This window comes from Mya arenaria, chromosome 6 (assembly GCF_026914265.1).
Source record: "Mya arenaria isolate MELC-2E11 chromosome 6, ASM2691426v1".
Taxonomy (NCBI): domain Eukaryota; kingdom Metazoa; phylum Mollusca; class Bivalvia; order Myida; family Myidae; genus Mya; species Mya arenaria.
In genome coordinates, this window is record NC_069127.1 from 40,400,449 (window position 1) to 40,425,648 (window position 25,200).

The following is a 25,200-nucleotide window of genomic DNA, read 5'->3' on the forward strand; positions in this document are numbered from 1 at the left end:
GCAGTTTCCTACAAATAAGTTAAAAAGGCTTAGGCATAGAGACGTCGAACTTGGTAGATGTCCCTCAAACATGACCATAACGCTGACCATTTTGACGTCAGTTGGTAAAAGGTTAAGGTCCTGGTGACCTTGAGCTGAAAATCTGTTTCAATAAGTGAAGAATGCTTGTATCCAGGCTCCTCAAACTTTGTATGCTGGTGAACTGCATCAGCTTTCTTTAAGTCATGTTTCAAAAACATTATTGGCGTCGTTGATGCTTTGCATCAAAATTAGTCGTGTTGCTTGTTTATGAAGCAAGCGGTATCTCTAGTTACCTTTTTAAACCACGATATATATATATATATTAATGCGGTGTGGTATGGCCATAAAGTGAAGATCCTATTTTCTTCACATTTACCCGTTTGTTATTTGAAAAAGTGAAACAAGAAATAAAACCGACATTGGTGTTTTTGTAATTCTTATATTTAATTACAATTTATTATCTCATTTTGAGAGGCTCTCTAAAAGATTGATAACACCATCCAGTATCTAAATTAATTAAACACTTACTGTAAAAAACGTTGTTATATTATAATATTTCACACTGTTTTCCCACTTATTAATTCCGGTTCTCAATAACACACTTTCAAAGTATTAGTATAACGTACATTTCATTTTTTCTATCATGATAGAAATGATGAGCAATTATTTCAAAAATGTCTTTGGAATATTTATGTCAATAGATCACAAACTATATACAGGTCAGTAGCCCAGTCGGTAGAGCTCGCCATGTTAGCGTGGGGTCCACATATTTCTCAGTCTGGTGCGTCAGATGAATGGCGCCCAACGAGGGACCGAGACTGAGTATTTGCAGTCCATATCCTATCCATATTTTCGACGGGTACATGTTCACCTCCATCCTAAAAATTCAGGACGAATTCCAACTTGGCGGGAGAGAATGTCAGGTTATCGTTACCACTTTACAGATGTTGAGAGGGTGTGTAATCGGCGCAGTAGCCCAGTCGGTAGAGCATCCACCTTATAAGCGAGGGATCCCGGGTTGTGACACACTTTTCCAATTCTGTGAAATTAATTATAAAATGTTGTCGTAACTAATTATGCCCCCATCGAAGAAGAGGGGTATATTGCTTTGCACATGTCGGTCGGTCGGTCGGTCTGTCCGTCGGTAGACCAAAGCTTGTCCGAGTGATAACTCAACAATTCCTGGACTTATGGTCATCCTACTTGACAGGAAGGTTAAGCCTAACCAGTAGATGACCCCTATTGATTTTAGGGCTTATCGGGTCAAAGGTCAAGGTGACAGTGACCTTTAATGTTAAAATAATTTTAAAGCTTGTCCGAGTGATAACTCAACAATGCCTAGACCTATGGTCAACAAACTTGATATGGAAGTTGGGCTTGACCAGTAGATGACCCCTATTTTTTGGGGGGTCATCAGAGATCAAGATTACAGTGACCTTCAATGGTAAAAGGTTGTCCGTGTGATAACTTGACAATACTTAAACCCATGGCCCTCAAACTTGACTTGGAGGTTGAGCCTGACCAGTATATGACCCTATTGTTTTTGGAGGTCATCGAGCCAAAGGTCAAGGTCACAGTGACCTTGAATGATAAAAGGTTGTCCTTGTGATAACTCGACAATGGCTGCAGCCATGGCCCTCAAACTTGACTTGGAGGTTGGGCCTGACCAGTAAATGATGTTTTGGGGGGTCATCGGGTCATAGGTCAAGGTCACAGTGACCTTTAACGTAAAAAAATAACAAATCTTCTCCTAGTGATATCTCAACTATGCCTGAACCTATGATCATCAAACTTGATATGGAAGTTGGGCCAGACCAGTTAATGACCCCTATTGATTTTAGGGCTCATCGGGTCATAGGTCAATGTCACAGTGCCCTTTAACGCATAAAAGTTAACAAATCTGCTCCCAGTGATATCTCAACTATGCCTGAACCTATGATCATCAAACTTGACATGGAAGTTGGGCCTGACCAGTAGATGACCCGTATTGATTTTAGGATTTATCGGGTCCAAGGCCAAGTTCACAGTGAACCTGAATGCGAATTTTTTTCGAATGATAACTCGACAATGCCTGCACGTATGGCGCTCAAACTTGACTTGTGTCTGACCTGTAGATGCCCTTATGATTTTAGGGGTCATCAGGTCAAAGGTCAAGGTCACAGTGACAAAAAAGCTTGTCTGTGTGATAACTTGTCAATGCCTGCATCCATGGCCCTCAAATTTGACATTTAGATTTTTGGTGACCAGCTGATGACTCCTATGGATTTTGAGGTCATAGAGACAAAGGTCATTGTCATTACACACTCTATCCTCACACTTTCAACGGTTATAATCTTAAAAGTGCCTCAACGGCATCCAATGTCAGTGTCAAATCAGCTGTCATTTCGGTCCATGCATATTTCATTCAATTGTCCATATAATCCTGACAACATGGCGCTCAGGGGGTGGGGGCATAATGTTTGACAAACATCTCTTGTTTAATAATATTTTATTGCATGAGAAAACATTTCACAATGACAATATCAATACAAATTTCAACACAATACATGTATTTAGACCGACATTAGTTGTCGTAACTAAGAAACAATGGGCCAATTGCAGGATATGATGACTTCTTTTAAGTAGTACCTATGTACTTTAACCAAATCTTCGCCGCTGCGTTTATACCCTAAAAACGCGCAAATCGCAAATTGTTGTATACCGAACCCAATAATTGTTTACTTGCGACTTTGAGGTGTTTTGACTGTTTTGGACTGTTTTGACGTCTTTGTTTACGTAAACAAAAATACGGGCATAAACACAATAAAAGGCCAGCGATGTATGTTCTGTCATTCAGCGCTAAACGGTATTATTAATTGGCTCAATTAATTTCAAACTTATTTAATACAAAACCTTCAGAATATTTAATGCTATTGATCGTAGAATCGCCATATTAGCTTTCAGAGAAATATTCGGATTGTCTAAATCGGACAGGTTCAGAATTAATTTGTGTCGTGAAATATATTAGGCGCGTATGCAGTGAACTTATCTTATTTTCATTTATTAACGATAACTTAGTTCTATTAAGAGTGATAAAGAAATACAAATAATTCAAAAGCAATCAGAAATGACATCCACCAGATTCCACCATCAGAATTCAGCAACAGACCGAGTTAGAACGCAATGGTAGACAGAAGACCTCTGATGGCAGAGTCAAGATTTAATCATGATTATGAGGCAGAACCACTGCTCATTGAAAATTCTGGTAAGGTGATTGACTACTGAAGTTCTCATTTATCTTTAAGCATCTTAGTGAATATTTTCAACTTAGTGAGAATTTCGTTATTTAGTGAGAATTTCGTAATTTTCGACGTCGATCATTTTTAAAAACTGCTAATTTTCATCAGATTTATTCATAAGTACCATTTTCTTGTTTTTTTTTCCATACTTTTGGTGTACAAACATTGTTTGTTTTCTTAAAATTCAAATGAGCTGAAAATTGTTACTAAGATGCTTATTGAATACGGCACCTGGTTTAGGTTTTAGCGACTTACAGTTTGCTTGGTTCAGTCTCTTGGTCAGTCCAGTGTTTATTCCACTTTATTCCACTTCGAAGGGAATGGTGGCATGGCCCTTTAATAGGGGAAAAATAATATTGGTCGGGAAAAGGGGGAAAATACATGATGTATAATAATATTTATGTTATCCTTTCTGGTGGTTTATAGAGATTTAATAGTGAAATTAAATTGATATTTCACTGTTTCAAACAGTGAAGATGTCGATTTGATATTTTTCAAAGTTTTGAATTTAAGTCTGTTCTCGGTTCCAAATCAAATGTCATTTCAGACAGGGCAAGGACACAATTTCATCAACGTCTTTTCATAGACATTAGTTTCGCATACAAATTTGGCCCTTTTTAAAAAAATAAGTGTTATTAAATTACTTTAGGTAGGGGAAAATATATGCTTTTTCAGTTTTTTTCAGTGGGTAAAGGGGGGCTGAATTTCGGCCCCAAAAAGGGCAAAAGAACCCACTGCAGACTATTCACATGTTTTTGTGGTTGCTCTGTTATTTTATCATCAATGATCTAAAGGACCTCGGTTCCTTTCTATATATGCCTATTTTCAGTGCTCAATAGTCCAATAGTTAAGCTTAAATGAGTTAAATAAAACATTTAGCTTTATCTATGTTCCGGCTATACACAAGTGCAAATTTAGAGTTCTTGTAAGTCAAGAACAACCTTGTTTTGTATTTAATATTATCACAATGTTGCATATTTCAGGTATCTAAAAAGGGTCGGTTTTATTTATGGTATATTAAAGTTTTCTTAGCCTTACTAAAGTTTATGAAACAAACACAAATCTGCATGAATTGAAATAGTTATGACTTTCAGTTGCCTAACTTCCAATGAAATAACTTAAAACCTTCTACATGAGTAACAGTGGTCAGTCATGTATTCCATGGAACTTCATTAAAGAGTATTCTCAATGTGTTGAAACTGTACTAAATCTCGATTTTCATTTGCTCAGCTATTGGGTTTATGCAACTTTGTAGAGATATACTGGGTGCATGACTGTGGGAGGTTTTACAGATTAAAAGTATCTTTCCTCCTCTTGCATCAACAAAACATTTCACAAAATATGTATTTTTATATAAACACCTTTATGCAAAAGCTTTTCTTGATGCAAAGGGGTAAACAATGTTAACTTTTATAAAAAAAGACTGATTCATATACAACATCATAATCTATTATATCTTCCGGAACAATGTACAATTCTTAAAGTTAGTCTATTTTTTAGTGTTAATTTTCAATCATTTGACAAGAACATATTGTATACAGTGTATAATTGTAAAACTAAAAGTTAATTTTTGATATAAATGTGCATTTATATGTCAAAACATTTGCCCATGGGATAAATTTGTTCCCAAGGGTATCTTTTGGACATGTTCATATGGCAATTAAGAAAATTGAATATTTTAATTAATAAAATGCCAGTAGTTTGTTTTGAAAAGTACATAAACATTATGTTCAAGCTAATATTACAGATGTATGATATTATCAATATCTGTATTTAATGCCATTCTTATTCACTTCCCGATATTATGTTGCAGTATTTTCAGAAAAATAATAATGAAATCGATCTTTCAAAAGAAATAAAACTGCCATACCGTCAGAAAACAGTTAAACTGAGCCTATTCATGTCTGTTTAATTAAAAAAAGAAAAGAATCAAGAATGTGTTGAAAGTTGATAACTTTCAAAGTAATAAAATAGGAGTGAGATCAGGGCCCAAATTCCCTCAATATCATGAAAATACTTGAGTTCAATTTCAAACTCAATCTCAACTCATTTTACGTTCTACGTGTAAAACGTTCGTACGTGAATTCAATTTTCGCTTTAAAATCAATTTTGGAGACTGTAAAGTAACGTCATGACCAAATAAATAAATTTTATTGATCTGCTTGAACATATTTATTATTAAAATCCTAAAGGCGGGCAAAAACGAACGCAGTTTTGGAAGATATTCTAGTGTTTGATAGCCAGTTTCGACCGTTACGGCGGCATTTTTATTCTGCGTCAACATTCAAAAACAAAACAAAGGAAGCGGCAAAATTGAATTAACTTGAAAAACAGCAACTGTTCATACATGTTGACATCATTTATACAAGGTATTGGTTAATTTAAGTACAGACAGTTGTTCTACTTGCTAACGAAGTGTTCATGTTAATTGAATTGAATTCAGTTATTCAGGACATGAACAGACAGATGTCAGTGATTCGTACAGAAACATTCGGATAGACATTGTGAAATTTTCAAGGTGATCAATTGAAATTGGAATGGGAACATTAAAAAGACAACAAATGTTGTTTGTCTGTTTGGCTCACTCTTAAAAACTAAACAATAAAAAATAAATTTAATTTGAGAGTGAGTTAACTCGTCGTAGTCAAGCCAGAGCGAAATGAGAATGCACAACTGGATTGCAGGTACACTTTAAAAAGCAAACTTTAAACTTGCAAAATTAAAAACAAACATATGTATTAAAGTGGTTAATACATGGCGTAGCCCTCGTGCTCATGATGTCCCTCGACTGCGTCTCAGGCCATTATGAGTCACTCGGGCCAATTATCACTCAACGGCCGGCTACGCCATGTATTAACCTCTAAATTTTAAATAGTCATGGGTATTTCTTGACCCCACCTCCAGACTGAGTGTTTGAGATTTAATCTACCACAGTGGGTATTTGCATTTATATCCACATATTTGCCCCTTGGTCAATTTGCCCTCAAGGGTAAATCTCATCATATATTAATGCAACATATGTGACACATAGTGGTTAAACAAGTTAAGACGGAAGTAAAATCTTGATATCAAAATTGTTCAAGATGGTGTATTAACTTAAGTCATTCATGACCTACAAGCTTGAGGTTTTGTGTTTAAGTTTAAAATAGATGCCCCTCCAAGCTTTTGCTAAAACTGAAACAAGGAAATAATATAACAGAATAAGTTGTTTAGTACATTTTAATATTTGATGTCATACAAAATTGATTCTATGTTAAAACTGCACTCTCACAGATTGACTGATTGACATTTTTTTTTTTTTGGTCTCAGAATCAGCTAATTTCAGTAGCAATGCCTTCAAATCAGTCATACAAGATAACACACAATAGAACAGATTTCAATAATTTAGAAAATTGCCCAAATTTTCATTTTTTTTAAAGCATTAGTAACGCTTTTACATGTACAATTTGGACAATGTACTATGATGTACCTTTAAAGGGACTGTTCACCAGATTTGCACTAAAAAAAGTGTTTTTTTCTGTAACGAATCTCAGAAAAAATATTTAATATAATGTTTTACTCTTTGATATGCCAAAATGTAAAATACAATCAAGTCGGAGACTGGGTTCGAACCGGTGTCGCCAAAATTGCAGTCCAATGTTGTATCCACTATGCTACGAAGGTTTACCCTAAACAATTGGAATATTTAAGCTGTATACCTAACTTGGTAATATCATGTGATAACATCGACTACCAATCACGCATAAGAATACATTCTACTAGGTATACATACGTAGGTAATCTTTTTTAATGGAAAAATATGTAAAAACTTCGAAAAATAAATTAATTGTAAACTACATGGTACTTTAGTTAGTGAGTATCAATGCATTGTACACATCGATACCTAGTTTATGTCAGTTTTCGACAATTTTCTCTTTTTTTGCTATTTCATCATACGGTGTATAGCCCCTTAAATAATTAAAGCCATGTAACATTTACGTGATAGCCTTCCTTTTTTCGTCATAATCAGCATTGTGCAAAAACTTGAAACTTGGCCATAAACCAAAAAACATTCAGATAATCTTATTAGACTTGGTACACATGACGCCGGAGACAAGAAGTATAGACTTGTATGTGTTATGCAAGGCTAATAACTTTGACTTAATATTTGTCCAGTTATGCCAGTTTTACTTTTATGCCATTCCCCAAGGATTAACTTTCATGCCATTCCCCAACAATTAACCTTTATGCCATTCCCCAACAACTAACAGTCCACTATGCCATTCCCCAATAATTAACCATTATGCCTTCCCTTACAATTAACCTTTATGCCATTCTCCAACAATTAACCTTTATGCCATTTTCCAACAATTAACCTTAATGCCAATCTCCAACAATTAACCTTTATGCCATTCTCCAACAATTAACCTTTATGCCATTCTCCAACAATTAACCTTTATGCCATTCCCCAACAATTAACATTTATGCCATTCCCCAACAATTAACCTTTATGCCATTCCCCAACAATTTACCTTTATGCCATTCCCTTACAATTAACCTTTATGCCATTCCCTTACAATTAACCTTTATGCCATTCCCCAACAATTAACCTTTATGCCATTCTCCAACAATTAACCTTTATGCCATTCCCTTACAATTTACCTTTATGCCATTCCCTTACAATTTACCTTTATGCCATTCCCCAACAATTAACCTTTATGCCATTCCCTTACAATTAACCTTTATGCCATTCCCTTACAATTAACCTTTATGCCATTCCCTTACAATTTACCTTTATGCCATTCCCCAACAATTAACCTTTATGCCATTCCCTTACAATTTACCTTTATGCCATTCCCCAACAATTAACCTTTATGCCATTCCCTTACAATTTACCTTTATGCCATTCCCCAACAATTAACCTTTATGCCATTCCCTTACAATTTACCTTTATGCCATTCCCCAACAATTAACCTTTATGCCATTCCCTTACAATTTACCTTTATGCCATTCCCTTACAATTAACCTTTATGCCATTCCCTTACAATTTACCTTTATGCCATTCCCTTACAATTAACCTTTATGCCATTCCCTTACAATTAACCTTTATGCCATTCCCCAACAATTAACATTTATGCCATTCTCCAACAATTAACCTTTATGCCTTTCTCCAACAATTTATCTTTATGCCATTCCCCAACAATTAACCTTTATGCCATTCCCCAACAATTTACCTTTATGCCATTCTCCAACAATTAACCTTTATGCCATTCCCCAACAATTAACATTTATGCCATTCCCCAACAATTAACCTTTATGCCATTCCCTTACAATTAACCTTTATGCCATTCCCCAACAATTAACCTTTATGCCATTCCCTAACAATTTACCTTTATGCCATTCCCTTACAATTTACCTTTATGCCATTCCCCAACAATTAACATTTATGCCATTCTCCAACAATTAACCTTTATGCCATTCCCTTACAATTTACCTTTATGCCATTCCCTTACAATTAACCTTTATGCCATTCCCCAACAATTTATCTTTATGCCATTCCCTTACAATTTACCTTTATGCCATTCCCCAACAATTAACATTTATGCCATTCTCCAACAATTAACCTTTATGCCATTCTCCAACAATTAACCTTTATGCCATTCCCCAACAATTTACCTTTATGCTATTCCCTTACAATTGACCTTTATGCCATTCCCCAACAATTTACCTTTATGCTATTCCCTTACAATTAACCTTTATGCCATTCCCCAACAATTAATATTTATGCCATTCTCCAACAATTAACCTTTATGCCATTCCCCAATAATTAACCTTTATGCCATTCCCTTACAATTAACCTTTATGCCATTCCCTAACAATTTACCTTTATGCCATTCCCTTACAATTAACCTTTATGCCATTCCCCAACAATTTACCTTTATGCCATTCTCCAACAATTAACCTTTATGCCATTCTCCAACAATTTACCTTTATGCCATTCTCCAACAATTAACCTTTATGCCATTCTCCAACAATTTACCTTTATGCCATTCCCCAACAATTAACCTTTATGCCATTCCCCAACAATTAACCTTTATGCCATTCCCCAACAATTAACCTTTATGCCATTCCCCAACAATTTACCTTTATGCCATTCTCCAACAATTAACCTTTATGCCATTCTCCAACAATTTACCTTTATGCCATTCCCCAACAATTAACCTTTATGCCAATCTCCAACAATTAACCTTTATGCCATTCCCTTACAATTTACCTTTATGCTATTCCCCAACAATTTACCTTTATGCCATTCCCTTACAATTAACCTTTATGCCATTCTCCAACAATTAACCTTTATGCCAATCTCCAACAATTAACCTTTATGCCATTCCCTTACAATTTACCTTTATGCCATTCCCTTACAATTAACCTTTATGCCATTCCCTTACAATTAACCTTTATGCCATTCCCTTACAATTTACCTTTATGCCATTCCCTTACAATTAACCTTTATGCCATTCCCCAACAATTTACCTTTATGCCATTCCCCAACAATTAACCTTTATGCCATTCCCCAACAATTTACCTTTATGCCATTCCCAAACAATTTACCTTTATGCCATTCCCTTACAATTAACCTTTATGCCATTCCCCAACAATTAACCTTTATGCCATTCCCCAACAATTTACCTTTATGCCATTCCCCAACAATTTACCTTTATGCCATTCCCTTACAATTTACCTTTATGCCATTCCCCAACAATTTATCTTTATGCCATACCCAACAATTAACCTTTATGCCATTCCCCAACAATTAACCTTTATGCCATTCCCTTACAATTAACCTTTATGCCATTCCCTTACAATTTACCTTTATGCCATTCCCCAACAATTAACCTTTATGCCATTCCCCAACAATTAACCTTTATGCCATTCCCCAACAATTTACCTTTATGCCATTCTCCAACAATTAACCTTTATGCCATTCCCCAACAATTAACCTTTATGCCATTCCCCAACAATTTACCTTTATGCCATTCCCTTACAATTAACCTTTATGCCATTCCCCAACAATTAACATTTATGCCATTCTCCAACAATTAACCTTTATGCCATTCCCCAACAATTAACCTTTATGCCATTCCCTTACAATTAACCTTTATGCCATTCCCTAACAATTTACCTTTATGCCATTCCCTTACAATTAACCTTTATGCCATTCCCTTACAATTTACCTTTATGCCATTCCCTTACAATAAACCTTTATGCCATTCCCTAACAATTTACCTTTATGCCATTCCCCAACAATTAACATTTATGCCATTCTCCAACAATTAACCTTTATGCCTTTCTCCAACAATTTACCTTTATGCCATTCCCCAACAATTAACCTTTATGCCATTCCCCAACAATTTACCTTTATGCCATTCTCCAACAATTAACCTTTATGCCATTCTCCAACAATTTACCTTTATGCCATTCTCCAACAATTAACCTTTATGCCATTCTCCAACAATTTACCTTTATGCCAATCCCCAACAATTAACCTTGATGCCATTCCCCAACAATTTACCTTTATGCCATTCCCCAACAATTAACCTTAATGCCATTCCCCAACAATTTACCTTTATGCCATTCTCCAACAATTAACCTTTATGCCATTCTCCAACAATTTACCTTTATGCCATTCCCCAACAATTAACCTTTATGCCAATCTCCAACAATTAACCTTTATGCCATTCCCTTACAATTTACCTTTATGCCATTCCCCAACAATTTACCTTTATGCCATTCCCTTACAATTAACCTTTATGCCATTCTCCAACAATTAACCTTTATGCCAATCTCCAACAATTAACCTTCATGCCATTCCCTTACAATTTACCTTTATGCCATTCCCTTACAATTAACCTTTATGCCATTCCCTTACAATTAACCTTTATGCCATTCCCTTACAATTTATCTTTATGCCATTCCCTTACAATTAACCTTTATGCCATTCCCCAACAATTAACCTTTATGCCATTCCCCAACAATTAACCTTTATGCCATTCCCCAACAATTTACCTTTATGCCATTCCCCAACAATTTACCTTTATGCCATTCCCTTACAATTAACCTTTATGCCATTCCCCAACAATTAACCTTTATGCCATTCCCCAACAATTTACCTTTATGCCATTCCCCAACAATTTACCTTTATGCCATTCCCTTACAATTTACCTTTATGCCATTCCCCAACAATTTATCGCCATACCCAACAATTAACCTTTATGCCATTCCCCAACAATTAACCTTTATGCCATTCCCTTACAATTAACCTTTATGCCATTCCCTTACAATTTACCTTTATGCCATTCCCCAACAATTAACCTTTATGCCATTCCCCAACAATTAACCTTTATGCCATTCCCCAACAATTTACCTTTATGCCATTCTCCAACAATTTACCTTTATGCCATTCTCCAACAATTAACCTTTATGCCATTCTCCAACAATTTACTTTTATGCCATTCTCCAACAATTAACCTTTATGTCATTCCCCAACAATTAACCTTTATGCCATTCTCCAACAATTAACCTTTATGCTATTCTCCAACAATTAACCTTTATGTCATTCCCCAACAATTAACCTTGATGCCATTCTCCAACAATTAACCTTAATGCCATTCTCCAACAATTTATCTTTATGCCATACCCAACAATTAACCTTTATGCCATTCCCCAACAATTAACCTTTATGCCATTCCCTTTCAATTAACCTTTATGCCATTCCCTTACAATTTACCTTTATACCATTCCCCAACAATTAACCTTTATGCCATTCCCCAACAATTAACCTTGATGCCATTCCCCAACAATTTACCTTTATGCCATTCTCCAACAATTTACCTTTATGCCATTCTCCAACAATTAACCTTTATGCCATTCTCCAACAATTTACCTTTATGCCATTCTCCAACAATTAACCTTTATGTCATTCCCCAACAATTAACCTTTTATGCCATTCTCCAACAATTAACCTTTATGCTATTCTCCAACAATTAACCTTTATGCCATTCCCCAACAATTAACATTTATGCCATTCCCCAACAATTAAACTTTATGCCATTCTCCAACAATTAACCTTTATGCCATTCCCCAACAATTAACATTTATGCCATTCCCCAACAATTAACCTTTATGCCATTCTCCAACAATTAACCTTTATGCCTTTCTCCAACAATTTACATTTATGCCATTCTCCAACAATTTACCTTTATGCCATTCTCCAACAATTAACCTTTATGCCATTCCCCAACAATTAACCTTTTTGCCTTTCCCTTACAATTAACCTTTATGCCATTGTCCAACAAATAACCTTCATGCCATTCCCCAACAATTAACCTTATGCCATTCCCCAACAATTAACCTTTATGCCATTCCCCAACAATTAACCTTTATGCAATTCCCTTACAATTAACCTTTATGCCATTCCCCAACAATTTACCTTTATGCCATTCCCCAACAATTTACCTTTATGCCATTCTCCAACAATTAACCTTTATGCCATTCTCCAACAATTAACCTTTATGCCATTCTCCAACAATATACTTTTATGCCATTCTACAACAATTAACCTTTATGCCATTCTCCAACAATTAACATTCACGCCATTCCCCAACAATAAACTTTTATGCCTTTCTCCAACAATTAACCTTTATGCCATTCTCCAACAATTAACCTTTATGCCATTCTCCAACAATTAACCTTTATGCCATTCTCCAACAATTAACCTTTATGCCATTCTCCAACAATTAACCTTTATGCCATTCTCCAACAATTAACCTTTATGCCATCCTCCAACAATTAACCTTTATGCCATTCTCCAACAATTAACCTTCATGCCTTTCTCCAACAATTAACCTTTATGCCATTCTACAACAATTAACCTTCATGCCATTCTCCAACAATTAACATTTACGCCATTCCCCAACAATAAACTTTTATGCCATTCTCCAACAATTAACCTTTATGCCATTCTCCAACAATAAACTTTTATGCGAATCTCCAACAATTTACCTTTATGCCATTCTCAAACAATTTACCTTTATGCCATTCTCAAACAATTGAACTTTATGCCATTCCCCAACAATTAACCTTTTATGCCTTTCCCCAACAATTAACCTTTATGTCATTCCCCAACAATTAACCTTTATGCCCCCAACAATAAACCTTTATGCCATTCTCCCAACAATTAACCTTTATGCCATTCTCCAACAATTAACCTTTATGCCATTCCCCAACAATTAACCATTATGCCTTTCCTTACAATTAACCTTTATGGCATTCTCCAACAATTAACCTTTATGCCATTCTCCAACAATTAACCTTTATGCCTTTGTCCAACAATTAACCTTCATGCCTTTCTCCAACAATTAACCTTTATGCCATTCTACAACAATTAACCTTTATGCCATTCTACAACAATTAACCTTGATGTCATTCCCCAACAATTAACCATTATGCCTTTCCTTACAATTAACCTTTATGCCATTCTCCAACAATTAACCTTTATGCCCCCAACAATAAACCTTTATGCCATTCTCCCAACAATTAACCTTTATGCCATTCTCCAACAATTAACCTTTATGTCATTCCCCAACAATTAACCATTATGCCTTTCCTTACAATTAACATTTATGCCATTCTCCAACAATTAAACTTTATGCCATTCTCCATCAATTAACCTTTATGCCAATCTCTAACAATTAACTTTTATGGCATTCCCCAATAAGTAACTTTTATGCTATTTCCCAATATCTTATTTTACGCCTTTTCCTAATGATCAACTTTCATGCCATTCGCAAACATTTAACTTTTATACCATTCCCCAATGATAATCATTTACACCATTCCCCAATAATAATCATTTACACCATTCCCCAATATAATCATTTACACCATTCCCCAATCATAATCATTTACACCATTCCCCAATAATAATCATTTACACCATTCCCCAAAAATAATCATTTACACCATTCCCCAAAAATAATCATTTACACCATTCCCCAATAATAATAATTTACACCATTCCCCAAAAATAATCATTTACACCATTCCCCAATGATAATCATTTACACCATTCCCCAACGATAATCATTTACACCATTCCCCAATAATAATCATTTACACCATTCCCCAAAAATAATCATTTACACCATTCCCCAATGATAATCATTTACACCATTCTCCAATCATAATCATTAACGCCATTCCCCAATGATAATCATTTACACCATTACCCAATGATAATCATTAACGCCATTCCCCAATGATAATCATTTACACCATTCCCCAATAATAATCATTTACACCATTCCCCAACGATAATCATTTACACCATTCCCCAATAATAATCATTTACACCATTCCCCAATGATAATCATTTACACCATTCCCCAATAATAATCATTTACACCATTCCCCAACGATAATCATTTACACCATTCCCCAATGATAATCATTTTCACCATTCCCCAATGATAATCATTTACACCATTCCCCAATAATAATCATTTACACCATTCCCCAATGATGACAAAACAGTTCTAACATAAAGCCGAATAATAAAAAAATGCTATCTTATTCCTTTTAACATTACCACTTTTGGACAAGATAATCCTTAGCAAACAAATATTTTTTATGGCCTTATAAATGCAATGTCTAATTTGCATACAAATTTTTAAAATAACCACTCATAATAATGTTATAGGCACTTCCATTTTTTGCATTTTCAAAGTTTACTAAATAGAACAAAAATGAGCACTTTTACATAAGTGGCCTGTTAACACTTCTACTGTGGCTGACTGCTTATGAGTTTGAATAAGTGTTACCCATTTAAGTCATTGTACTTAAACAATCATTGACCTTTATCATGATAGGCCATTGATAGTCGTATTGGTTTTCATTACAAGAAAATAAACTACAGAGATTATACTGTTGTGTTTCATAACTTGTATATTATATACAATCTAGTGTTTGAAGTGCAACAAACTTTAACTTGACTCATGTAAAGTATTGTTATTATCAGCAGAAAGGATTGGATTAAAAAAAATTGTGAGATAATGATTCAGAGAACCTGCAAAATATATTTAAGTTAAAGACTTCATTATTATTCAGAACAAAATGGAACACGATCCACTTTTATTGAACTACCAAAAGATTAAAGGTAAATTCAATGCATATTTTAAAAAACCTACATTTTGTAAAGTTCAAGGTTGTTAGAAAGTATGTACTTACAAAGATAAATGGTTTGATACGACACAGTTACTTATATTTTTTAACCTTTTAGTGGTCTACATTTTCTTTTGTAAACTACCTACTCATTTAATAGGCCAGCCACTGCTTATATATATTGCTTCTCCTGATTTAAAATAATAACTGCTGATTTACTGAAACAAATGTTTGAGAAAATGTGAGAAATACTCCCTCCTCATTGGACAATATTAAATGGTGACAACTAAGTATAAAGATATATTTTCTTTCTTTCTACATTTCATGTATTTTACAGGTACACCTTTGAAATATCATGTAAATATAAAGTTATAGGTATGACGTCACCAATGCGTCATATGTACTTCCGTTGTGTGGAAAATTCTCAATAAAAAAATAATGTTTTTATGACTGATAGACATGTTTTCACATGCTCAATACACTGTAAATCAAAAATATCATTATTCCTGAAACTTTTATACCTTGAGTATATATTATTGCTTGATTTATCATTTAGAATAGAGAATTAAGCATAAACTGCTGCCCTATAGTTGAAAGGTCATTTTGGAAGAACTGTCATGGGGGACTGTGCAATTATAAAGAGTTTGTTTTTCATTTGGAGAGATTTTTCTTAGGAATAACTTGACCCCCCTTTTTTATTGGCTTAAAAGGTAATTTTAAGCTTGTACTTTAAGAATATATATATTTATCATAGTCTGCATTCGCTCGAAATGCCTTTAAATGTTGTCTAAAAATAATCATTTCACATTGAATTATAGAGGAAATGACAATGGTGGTGTGTAACCTATATGTGCAAGTTGTTGGCACTGAAATGAATGTCATTTTGGACAGGATTTTTTTCAAGAGAGTATTATTTAAAACCTGCTCAAAACATCTCAGATGAGACTATTTATAGTCATTACCAGTATACACGTGATGCACATGTATACATGTGCTACTTCTACCAAATAAATAAAATTGTGTACAAATAATGAAAAAAGTACTTTAAAGTATAGAACTTCATGATTTTTCATCAAGCAATAATAAACATGATCCTGTTATGTTTGTGTTGAACATTACAAAATATGCATATATTTTTTTTCAAAATATGAGAAATGGAATTTGGCTGTATTTTTTTTCTGAAAAATAGCTGTATGGAAGTTTTGTTCAGTTTCTACATCATGAGTAGTGGTTTTGGGTAATACTGAGTGCTTTTAGGTCATGACACCAAAACAAATTGGAGCAAACTTGCCAACAAGAACTATGTTATCAGATTGATAGGGACGACATTCCTTCGAAGCTGGGCATTGACAGTCAAAAACTGGGCATATCACAGTTGGATGTGAATAATCTTGCTTACCCAGTATCATGTTATAGGTTTTATTGCCTAAATAAAGTGGTCTAAATTAGGGCATTTCCTCAAGCCCTGCGTTTGCAAAATGTTTGAAGGGCTTGTTCAAATTCTGAATTTCATGTACCGTAAAAGTTCTTTGTATGCAAAATAGGAATGTGAGAACTGGGCTTGCTCATACAAAACTCTTATTTCGAAAAATTGTGTAATAATTGGTTTGATTTCCGTTGTCTTTCAAAGATCAAACACGAAATGATTCCACCCAAAATGAATCTTTAAAGACCTATTTTTTGGGGATTAATATGCCTTATATTTAATTGGTAAATGTTTGCATTAATTTTATTGAGGAAGTTTTGAGAACAAAGTCCAATATGATGGTAGTTTAGTTGAGTTTTGTCTTAAATTTGACATTAGAATTTTGGGCAGAGTTTTGTACACAAATTCAAAGCTTGCATTTTACTGTTGGATGAATAAACGTCAGCCAATATGTCTGAAAAAAAAATTCCAGGTGGTGATGACGGCCCCAGACAGCCTGATAAAATATCGTACGAAGATGCATTGAAGACAATAGGTAAGTTTTTTTAATTATTATTGGGATAACATTTTAGAGCTGCAATCTCACTGATGATTGTTTTGACATCTTTTTTATTTTGGTCTTGCAATGAGCTAATTTTCGCGTGCCTGGAAACCAGTGATATAAAAATGCTGACAAAATAGCAGATTGCAGTATTCATATTTATGTTAAAAATTTATGTTAAATGGATAAAAGAGAATTCAGCAGATTTCCAAATAATTGTTATATGTTCTGTTATGGATTATCTTATATGACTGAATTGAAGGCATTGATGCCAAAATCAGCTGATTCTAGGACAATGTTTTTAAAAAAAGATCAAAACTGTCAATATGCGAGAGTGCAGCTAGCTTTAAATCACTATTTGTTATATAAAAACAAGTGTTTGTTTTGGAGAGATATCAATTTTAAATCATCTTGTGTTTAGCTAAAATTCATATTTTCAGTTGTGGGTGTGCCACTTGTGAAAATAATTTTTGGTGCTAAAATTTTTAAATAAAGGCAATATCTCATTGAAACAAACTATCATCATCTGCATTTCTTAATTTAGTGCATTGAAAAACAATTTGCATCAATTTCTGAGCTTGACAATAATTTTCTAGATTTTTTTGTTCTAGGTTTTTTAAATGCACCATTAGTCAAACAAGAGCGGTCACAGACAGCTACATTCCCCGCCTCATGGGGACATTTTTTGTAACGAAAGCCAATCAATGGTAAGGGTAGTTTCCCAGGAACATAAGAAATGCGTAAAATTAAGAAAGGGCATTACATCTTTCAAAAAAGGTCAAATTGCAAAAGCCTGACAATATGCGCTGCGTCACTATATAGTCATAAACGTAAGTTGCGAAGAAACCAATTTTAAATGTAAAATTAAAAAAGGGCAATATCTCTTTCAAAAATGGCCGAATCGCGAAAGCCCAACAATATGCGCTGCGTCACTATATAGTCATCAATCTGCGAAAGTTTGGTAGAAATTGCATGAAAAACGTAACAGTAGTTGTGAAGAAACCAATTTTAAATGTAAAATAAGCAAAGGGCAATAACTCTTTCAAAAATGGTTGAATCGGGAAAGCCCGACTAGATGCGCTGCTTCACTTTATGATCATTGATCTGTGAAAGTTTGGTAGAAATCGCATGAGAAATGTTAGAGGAGATGCAAAGAAATTAATGTGGGACGGACAGATGCACACACGCATGCAAACACTCACGCACGCACGGAAGCGCGCCTACCATTACTATATCCCCTCGCCTTTTCAAGGCGGGGGATAAAAAAGATGTTTTAATAACTGAAGTTAAGGTAAGAAAATGGTTCTGTATTTGTTTTAAATGTATTCCCGCCCCCTCCTTTCAGGCTATGGAAAGTTCCATGTGCTACTGTTGGCCCTGTGTGGGTGGGCAGTGTCCAGTGATGCCATCGAGGTTCTATCTGTCTCCTTTATGCTGCCTAGCGCCCAGTGCGATCTTCACCTTACCTCTGCTGACAAGGGCTTGCTCAACGCTATCATCTTTGTTGGTAAGTTAGCTCAACATAATATCCTCTTTGTGAGTAAGCACAATGTTATCATTTTGTTGGTTAGTAAGCTCAACATTATCATCTTTGTCTGTGAGTAAGCACAATGTTATCATTTTGTTGGTTAGTAAGCTCAACATTATCATCTTTGTCTGTGAGTAAGCACAATGTTATCATTTTGTTGGTTAGTAAGCTCAACATTATCATCTTTGTCTGTGAGTAAGCACAATGTTATCATTTTGTTGGTTAGTAAGCTCAACATTATCATCTTTGTCTGTGAGTAAGCACAATGTTATCATTTTGTTGGTTAGTAAGCCCAACATTATCCTCTTTGTCTGTGAGTAAGCACAATGTTATCATTTTGTTGGTTAGTAAGCTCAACATTATCATCTTTGTCTGTGAGTAAGCACAATGTTATCATTTTGTTGGTTAGTAAGCTCAACATTATCATCTTTGTCTGTGAGTAAGCTCAATGCTGTCATCTTTGTCAGTGTGTTTATGAGGAGCTATATTGAATGATTGTTGCCTGTAATCTTTCATTAGTTTTTTTTCATCAATATTTTGCTTATATAAATCACACATGTTCAGAACGTTTATATTTACATAACATGTTACTACAACCGTTACAACATGTCCATGCTCTACATTGAGATACAAATCACATCAATTCTGTCTGCAGGTATGATGGTGGGAGGTTACTTCTGGGGCTCGTTGGCAGACAAGATAGGGCGACGGACGGTTCTGATGGGCTCGCTGACGGTGAATGGGCTTGGAGGGCTTGTCTCCAGCACATCTCAAGTTTTCTGGCTCTTTCTAATTATGAGATTCATCAGTGGTGTTGGGTAATAATATTAATATTTAATGATGATACTTTTTGCTATGTAGAAGTTATATAGATTTATCTGTGAAATAAAAATGATATTTCACTGTTTCAAACAGTGAAATAACATTTTGATATTTTTCATTCTTTTGACAATTTAGCCAGCTCTTACTTTAAAATCTAATGTCAGCGTGAACAGGGCTGGGACACCAGTTCAAACAATGTCATTACTGAAAGGACATAACATTCCCATACAATTTGTCATGATTTTCTCAAAAACTACATTTAAAGGACAATTTATATCCTTCTTAGGCATAAAACATAAAGACAAATTGTTGGTTTCAGTGTATGATTGCAGTAGATTTCATCTTGTGAACACCAGAAGTATTTATTTCACTCGTGGCCAGCTACTCCTGAAATATAGCTTTTGGCGCTCACTCCGTGAAATATATTTCAATCTTACACTGAAATAATTATCCTCTATATCTTTAAAAAATTGTTTGTAGTTATGTATACAATCTTAACAAACCTAATCAAACTTTTCTTTTAATTTCTTGGTTCATATAATTTTGAATCCGTGAAGACGTTAATCTATTTTCAACAGTGCAGGATACATTAATGTTCGAGAAATATGTTTTTTGTGTACTTAGAGACTTTTGCCTATCAGCAGGTATTTAAAACATTTTTTATTTAACAAACAGACTATAGAAAGTTCAAACACTAGGAGAAGCGCTTATTTCGTAGGTAGGGTGAATTAACGGGAACCAGAATTATTTATTTTCAGGCCATATTAAATTTCACACTTACTTATGATATATGAATTTCAGAGTTGGTGGTAGCATTCCTGTGATATTTTCCTACTTTACGGAATTCCTGCCAAAGTTTCGACGAGGGGCTATGATCAGTGCACTAGCCACGTTCTGGATGATGGGAAATATCATAGCCGCAGGTACGGATTTCAAATTTAACATACATGTAGATATGTTTAAAGTGACACTTGTATTTAAAATCAATACATACACATGTATAACAAACATAAATTTTGAGTGATAAACCTTTAACTACTTACTAAAAAATATTAATTAATGATAAAAAAATTGTAAAGGTGTATTTAATATCTGAAAATGCACAGATATTAAATGACTGGTGGGTCCTAAAAGATTTACAGTGATCAACTATCATCTCATAAGGTAGAAATACCGTGTTCCCTACACCTTCTTTCAAATTAGACCTGGTATCCTTCATAAGAACCATGGTTTTCGATATTTATTCATCCTTTTTGGTAAATTAAAACAATTGTATTAATTGTGGTACATGCTGTTTGGGAGTAAGATGGAGCTAATAGAGAACTAGCTTACTTATTGGTTGGATGAACTGGCATAAAAAGTTCAGGGTGAGGAATCATGTGACAGTTCAGGGGTTCTCCCATGGGTCATCACGGGTCACAACCAATGTAAACATACAATTATGTTATGTTAATTTCTAAATAATTTTTTAACAGGAAAGATATGAAAATATTACTTAGGCTATAACAAACTAATCTATTTTCTTCTCCTACACGGGTGAACTATATTAGATTTGCTTGTATTTTAATTATATAATCCTTGGCTAAAAGTTCAGCATTGCATCTGTCAAATTTATGTCAAGTTGAAAATTTGGCTAAGGATTGCATCATTAAAATACAAGCAAATCTAAAATAGTGATTCCACACCCTGAAGTTTCATATCTTGTTGAGTTTGAATTTGTTGATTGTTGCCTTGATAAATGCCGATAAACCTTGTCATAGATAATGGATTACATTTTATCTTATCATTTTAAATTAATATTCCCGTTTCAGGTCTGGCATGGCTGGTCATTCCCCACTCGACGCTTGGGTATTTCTCTCCTGATTTCAAGTACAATAGCTGGCGTATATTCATTGCAATCTGTACATTCCCGAGTCTATCATCAGCATTCTTTTTCATGTTCATGCCAGAGAGTCCCAAATTTTACCTTACAGTAAGGATTAATATACACAACTTACATTTTTTTTATGTTTTGTAGATTGTAGATTGTTTCAATTTAATGTGGATTTAATTTTTGTGAATTTTCAAGACCGATCAGGCCTAAAAAATATAAGATTCTGGTTCAGGTTACCTGACCCGTATTACTCTGTCCTCAGTCTTTTGAGCATTGTTCAAAAAGAGATATCTATATTTTTAGATTTGCCATTAGTTTTTAACAACAACAAGAACAACAACAATTTTTAATGCATTCAGGCAATTATGTCCATAGCATTAGATATAAGTTTTCGTTTAGACCAAATAAAATGAAAGCAAAAATGTGTGTATAATAAATCTTGAATTTAAGGGACAATAATTATAAGCTTTTGTATGGCCTATTATTTATATGTTTGTCTTTCCTTTCCAGCACCATAAAGAGGCTCTAGCTGTAGACAGTCTGATGACAGTGCATAAAATTAACCATGGGAACAAACCATTCCAGGTGAGAAGTTTTAAAACTCGGATACGGTACTTATATTGTTGGATTTTAAACTAGACAGAGATCTAGCTAGATTGAAAGCCCTTCTTTCTTAAAGAAATCAAAACCATCCTGGTTTTTAGCTCCACTGGCCGAAGGCCATGGAGCTTATGTCGTCACAGATTGTCCGTCGTGAGTTCGTGCGTGTGTTCGTGCGTGCGTGCGTAAACTTTTACTTTAAAGGACATCTCCTCTGAAACTGAAACGGATTTTGACAAAACTTCACAGGAATGTTCCTTTGGTGGTCCTTTACCAAAATTGCTCAAATGGTTCCGGTCCATTGCACAATATGGCCGCCAGAGCTAAAGATAGCAAAATCTTTAAACGACATCTCCTCTGAAATGGTTCGGCAGATTTTGATGAAACTTGACAGTAATGTTCCTTGGGTGGTCCTTTATTAAAATTGCTCAAATGGTTCTGGTCCATTGCACAATATGGCCGCCACAGCTAAAAATAGCAAAATCTTTAAACGACATCTCCTCTGAAATGGATAGGCAGATTTTGATGAAACTTGACAGAATTGTTCCTTGGGTGGTCCTTAACCAAAATTGCTCAAATGGTTCCGGTCCGCTGCACAACATGGCTGCCAGGGCAAAAAATAGAAAAACCTTTAAAGAACATCTCAGAAACCGATGATCAGATTTTGATGAAACTTAACAGAAATGTTCCTTGGATGGTCCTTTATCAAATTTGCTTCAATGGTTTCGGTCTACTGCACAAGATGGCCCCCAGAGGTAAAAATAGAAAAACCTTTAAACGACTTCTCCTCAGAAACCGATGATCGTATTGCAATGAAACTTGACAGAAATGTTACTTGGGTAGTCCTTAACCAAAATAGCCCAAACAGTTCTGGTCTGCTGCACAACATGGGCACCAGAGCTAAGAATAGAAAAAAAACGTTAAACTACATCTTCTCAGAAACCGATTATCAGATTTTGATGAAACTTTACATAAATGTTCATCGGGATGCCCTTTAACCAAAATTGCCCAAATGGTTCCGGTCCGCTGCACAACATGGCTGCGAGAGTTAAAAATAGAAAAACCTTTAAGGACTTCTCGTCCGCAGTCTTCACGAAAAACATTTTAACCTACTAGCCAGTTGGACTAGCATGGCATATTTTACCAGTCCGAATGACAATCTAGTAGTCCGACTATTTTGCCACATTATAAAACTGTATGCTTGAGGTAAATACCTATTTCAATTGAGTAGCTTGCAGTTTGAGTAAACATTTCTTTATTATGATGCTCATGCAGTGATATCCTTCTGTTGGGAATAGTGCTCCTTGTTTTTCAGAACCTATGGGTACTATGTAAAAACAAAAACAAAAGGCATCTTGCTTGAATAGACTGTAATAATATCAACATGGTTAGAAAAGAAATGCCATGCTTTAATAGCTTTGATTACATTTTACTACTGAATTACCTCCCTTTAATAGAAAAAAAAATAATGTCTTAATTTTTCACGTATAGAATCTTTAAATAATTTTTAAACAATAATAAACCAAAGCCATCTTTCCTGCTAGGTATCACATGACATGTGCTGTGTGGGTACACCTGACAACCAGTCTGAAACTGATTTACCACAATTATGATTATATAGCAGTTCTGATAAATCAAAAGTGATAACAAAAAAGAACAATTCCAAGGTTTATTTCTTTGCTTGTTTTGCGATCTTCTGATCCTTTGTACAAAGCAAACGACGTCTCCATTTCCATTTGGAAAACAATGGTTTGTAATTTTTAGCTCGCCTGTCATATGACAAGACAAGATTACATGTTAGTCAATCGTCAGTCCACAAATTGCCTGCGTCACAATTTTGACATAATCTTAATGAGACTTAATAACAAGGGTCATCTCAACAAAATCTTTGACAAAATGGCCCAAATGGTTCCATTCCGCTGCACAACATGGCAGCCAGAGCTAAAAATAGGAAAAACCTTTACACCACTTCTCCTCAGAAACCGATTATCAGATTTTGATGAAACTTGACAGAAATGTTCCTTGGGTGGTCATTAACCAAAATTTGTTAAATGGTTCCAGTCCACTGCACACCATGGCTGCCAGAGCTAAAAAATAAAAAAAACTTTATACGACTTGTCGTCGAAACCGATGACCTTTTTTCGATAAAACTTGACAGAAATTTTTGTTTGGTGCTCCTTTACTCAAATTGCCCAAATCATTTCGGTCCACTGCACAACATGGCAGCCAGAGCTATTAAAGTAAAAATTTTTTTTAAATAACTTCTCCTCAAAAATTGATGATTGTATTTCTATGAAACTTGACGAAAATGTTCGTTAGGTGGTCTTTGCTTGAACCTTTTGGCCAGTGGAGCACAGGCACTGATGTGCCTCTTGTTGCATTTTTCCACCACGATCAAAAGATGTTAATATTTGATCTTTATGTATTCTGCATTATGAATGGCCTTTCTCAATGACGTGTTGACTGCTTTAAACATTATATACAGCTATAGTTGAAAATTGCACTTGTCCCACGGTGGTGGAAATTAACACAAGCCTGCAAGCCCTGCACTGGTAAAATGTCATCCGGGCTTGCTAAAATTTTAAATTTTATATAGCAGGGCTTGTTAAAAAACTTGATGCCAAACAATAGTATAATAATTTGGGCTTGTTCATCCAAACGTCGAATTTCAATGACTGGTCCCAGGACAACCTAGCATTAAAAATTTGGTTGCCAGTATGGAAAAAAATGACTCAAACTGCCTTTTCCAGTTTTTTATAATTTTTTTTTAAGGAATTGCCACAATCTTTGTTCCATTTTTGTCAAATAATAGAATTAAAAAAGTAAAACATGCTTTTTCTTTATTGAAGTGTATTAATATATATCCGAATGCAATCAAAAATGAATAAATTTAAAAAGGTTTGAAAGTGGTTA

The 25,200-nt window shown here is 34.7% G+C and overlaps 1 protein-coding gene across 4 annotated transcripts in view; it reads left to right on the forward strand.

Moving 5' to 3' along the window:
* Positions 1–2,776: 2,776 nt before the first annotated feature.
* LOC128238338 (synaptic vesicle glycoprotein 2A-like) overlaps positions 2,777–25,200 on the forward strand; it is a 29,357-nt gene continuing 6,933 nt past the window's right edge. The window contains exons 1-8 of one of the 4 annotated variants that reach the window (XM_052954172.1): positions 2,777–2,866; positions 3,155–3,265; positions 17,396–17,458; positions 18,810–18,971; positions 19,648–19,810; positions 20,616–20,737; positions 21,626–21,786; positions 22,198–22,272. In XM_052954172.1, coding sequence (XP_052810132.1) covers positions 3,184–3,265; positions 17,396–17,458; positions 18,810–18,971; positions 19,648–19,810; positions 20,616–20,737; positions 21,626–21,786; positions 22,198–22,272 — 828 coding nt within the window. In that variant the 5' untranslated portion in view covers positions 2,777–2,866; positions 3,155–3,183. Of the gene's footprint in view, positions 3,266–15,172; positions 15,493–17,395; positions 17,459–18,809; positions 18,972–19,647; positions 19,811–20,615; positions 20,738–21,625; positions 21,787–22,197; positions 22,273–25,200 lie in introns of those variants that run through there. The other 3 variants (XM_052954174.1, XM_052954171.1, XM_052954173.1) reach the window with 3 other exon arrangements.